At 54.0% G+C, this 1,205-nt stretch overlaps 1 protein-coding gene across 4 annotated transcripts in view; it reads left to right on the plus strand.

Annotated features, from left to right (window-relative positions):
• Washc1 (WASH complex subunit 1) overlaps positions 1-994 on the plus strand; it is a 15,483-nt gene extending 14,489 nt beyond the window's left edge. For all 4 annotated transcript variants that reach the window (XM_031368622.1, XM_031368624.1, XM_031368621.1 and 1 more), the window contains exons 10-11: positions 342-410; positions 505-994. In XM_031368622.1, coding sequence (XP_031224482.1) covers positions 342-410; positions 505-644 — 209 coding nt within the window. In that variant the 3' untranslated portion in view covers positions 645-994. The remainder of the gene's footprint in view (positions 1-341; positions 411-504) is intronic.
• Positions 995-1,205: the final 211 nt, after the last annotated feature.

The raw sequence follows: 1,205 nt of genomic DNA on the forward strand, positions 1-1,205 counted from the left end.
TCAGAAGTCCTGGGTTTGCATCCCAGGTAACCCGTGTGTAAAGTCTTAGTACCCAGCACTCAGAAGTCTTGGGTTTGCATCCTGGATCTCCTTCTGACTTGCTTTGTGACTGAGTAGCAACAGCCTGCCCTCTCTGAGCTTGTGTCTTCCTCTATACAGTGAGGCTGAGAACTGAGCCATCAAGCCAAGACTGGGCCTTTGGCTATATCAAAGCTCTAAGAGCTTATAACCAGCGCATGGCTGGAGAACAGGTGTGGGTGTGCTGCCGGAGGCAAGTGAGCCTGGAGTGTGTAACAATTCCTGACCTCATACTTTCCTCATCTGTCACTTTCCCACCACAGTGAGAGCCACCAGCCAAGGTGGGGACTTGATGTCAGATCTCTTCAACAAACTCGTCATGAGGCGCAAAGGTAGGCACCTTACCCATTATCTATCTTCAGGGGCTGGTGAAGTGGTGTCCCACTGCCTGCTCCACCCCTCTCTCTCATTGCCTCTCCCTCCCAGGTATTTCTGGAAAAGGGCCTGGCACTGGAACAAGTGAGGGGCCTGGCGGAGCCTTCTCTCGCATGTCAGACTCCATCCCACCACTGCCACCCCCACAGCAGCCAGCAGGAGACGAGGATGAGGATGAATGGGAGTCCTAAGAACACTTTGGCCCTTCTCCCACCCTTGGCAGGAACAGCTGGCAGGGGCTCCTTGGCCAGTCGGGCCTTTTAGGGCCTGTTGCCCAAGGAGGTGCAGGGGGCTGGGCAGGTGTCCCAGGCCTGTGCCTAATGTCTCTTCATGGAGTCGGGACAGTGTGAGCCATCTGCTAGCTTCCCTGTTTTGGTGACTGCTTCACTTGATCCTTCCCTGAAGAGCTTCTTCCTTCAAAGAACCCTGAGAGGAAACAGCAACATGGTGGAGTAAAGAATAACTGTGGATCTGAACCCGATCAAGCCAACAGTGGCCTTTAATAAATCAAGAGTAGCCATGCGGGCTGTGGCTTCTGGGAGTGTGAACCGTCCTTTTTCCCAGGTGTGCTCAGGTGTGGTGCAGGATGTCTGGAGGAACGGACCTCTTTCTCTGGAATCAAGGCAAATAGGGATGAGGTCTGCTATTGCAGGGACAGGGATGGATATGTTTCCACTGGAAAAGTGCCTTGGTGTTTGCTGCGGTGGCTCAGGACAGGAGGTACTGCAGGCCACAGGGAGGGCTTAGAGGCA

This window comes from Mastomys coucha, unplaced genomic scaffold (assembly GCF_008632895.1).
Source record: "Mastomys coucha isolate ucsf_1 unplaced genomic scaffold, UCSF_Mcou_1 pScaffold14, whole genome shotgun sequence".
In the NCBI taxonomy this organism is placed as follows: domain Eukaryota; kingdom Metazoa; phylum Chordata; class Mammalia; order Rodentia; family Muridae; genus Mastomys; species Mastomys coucha.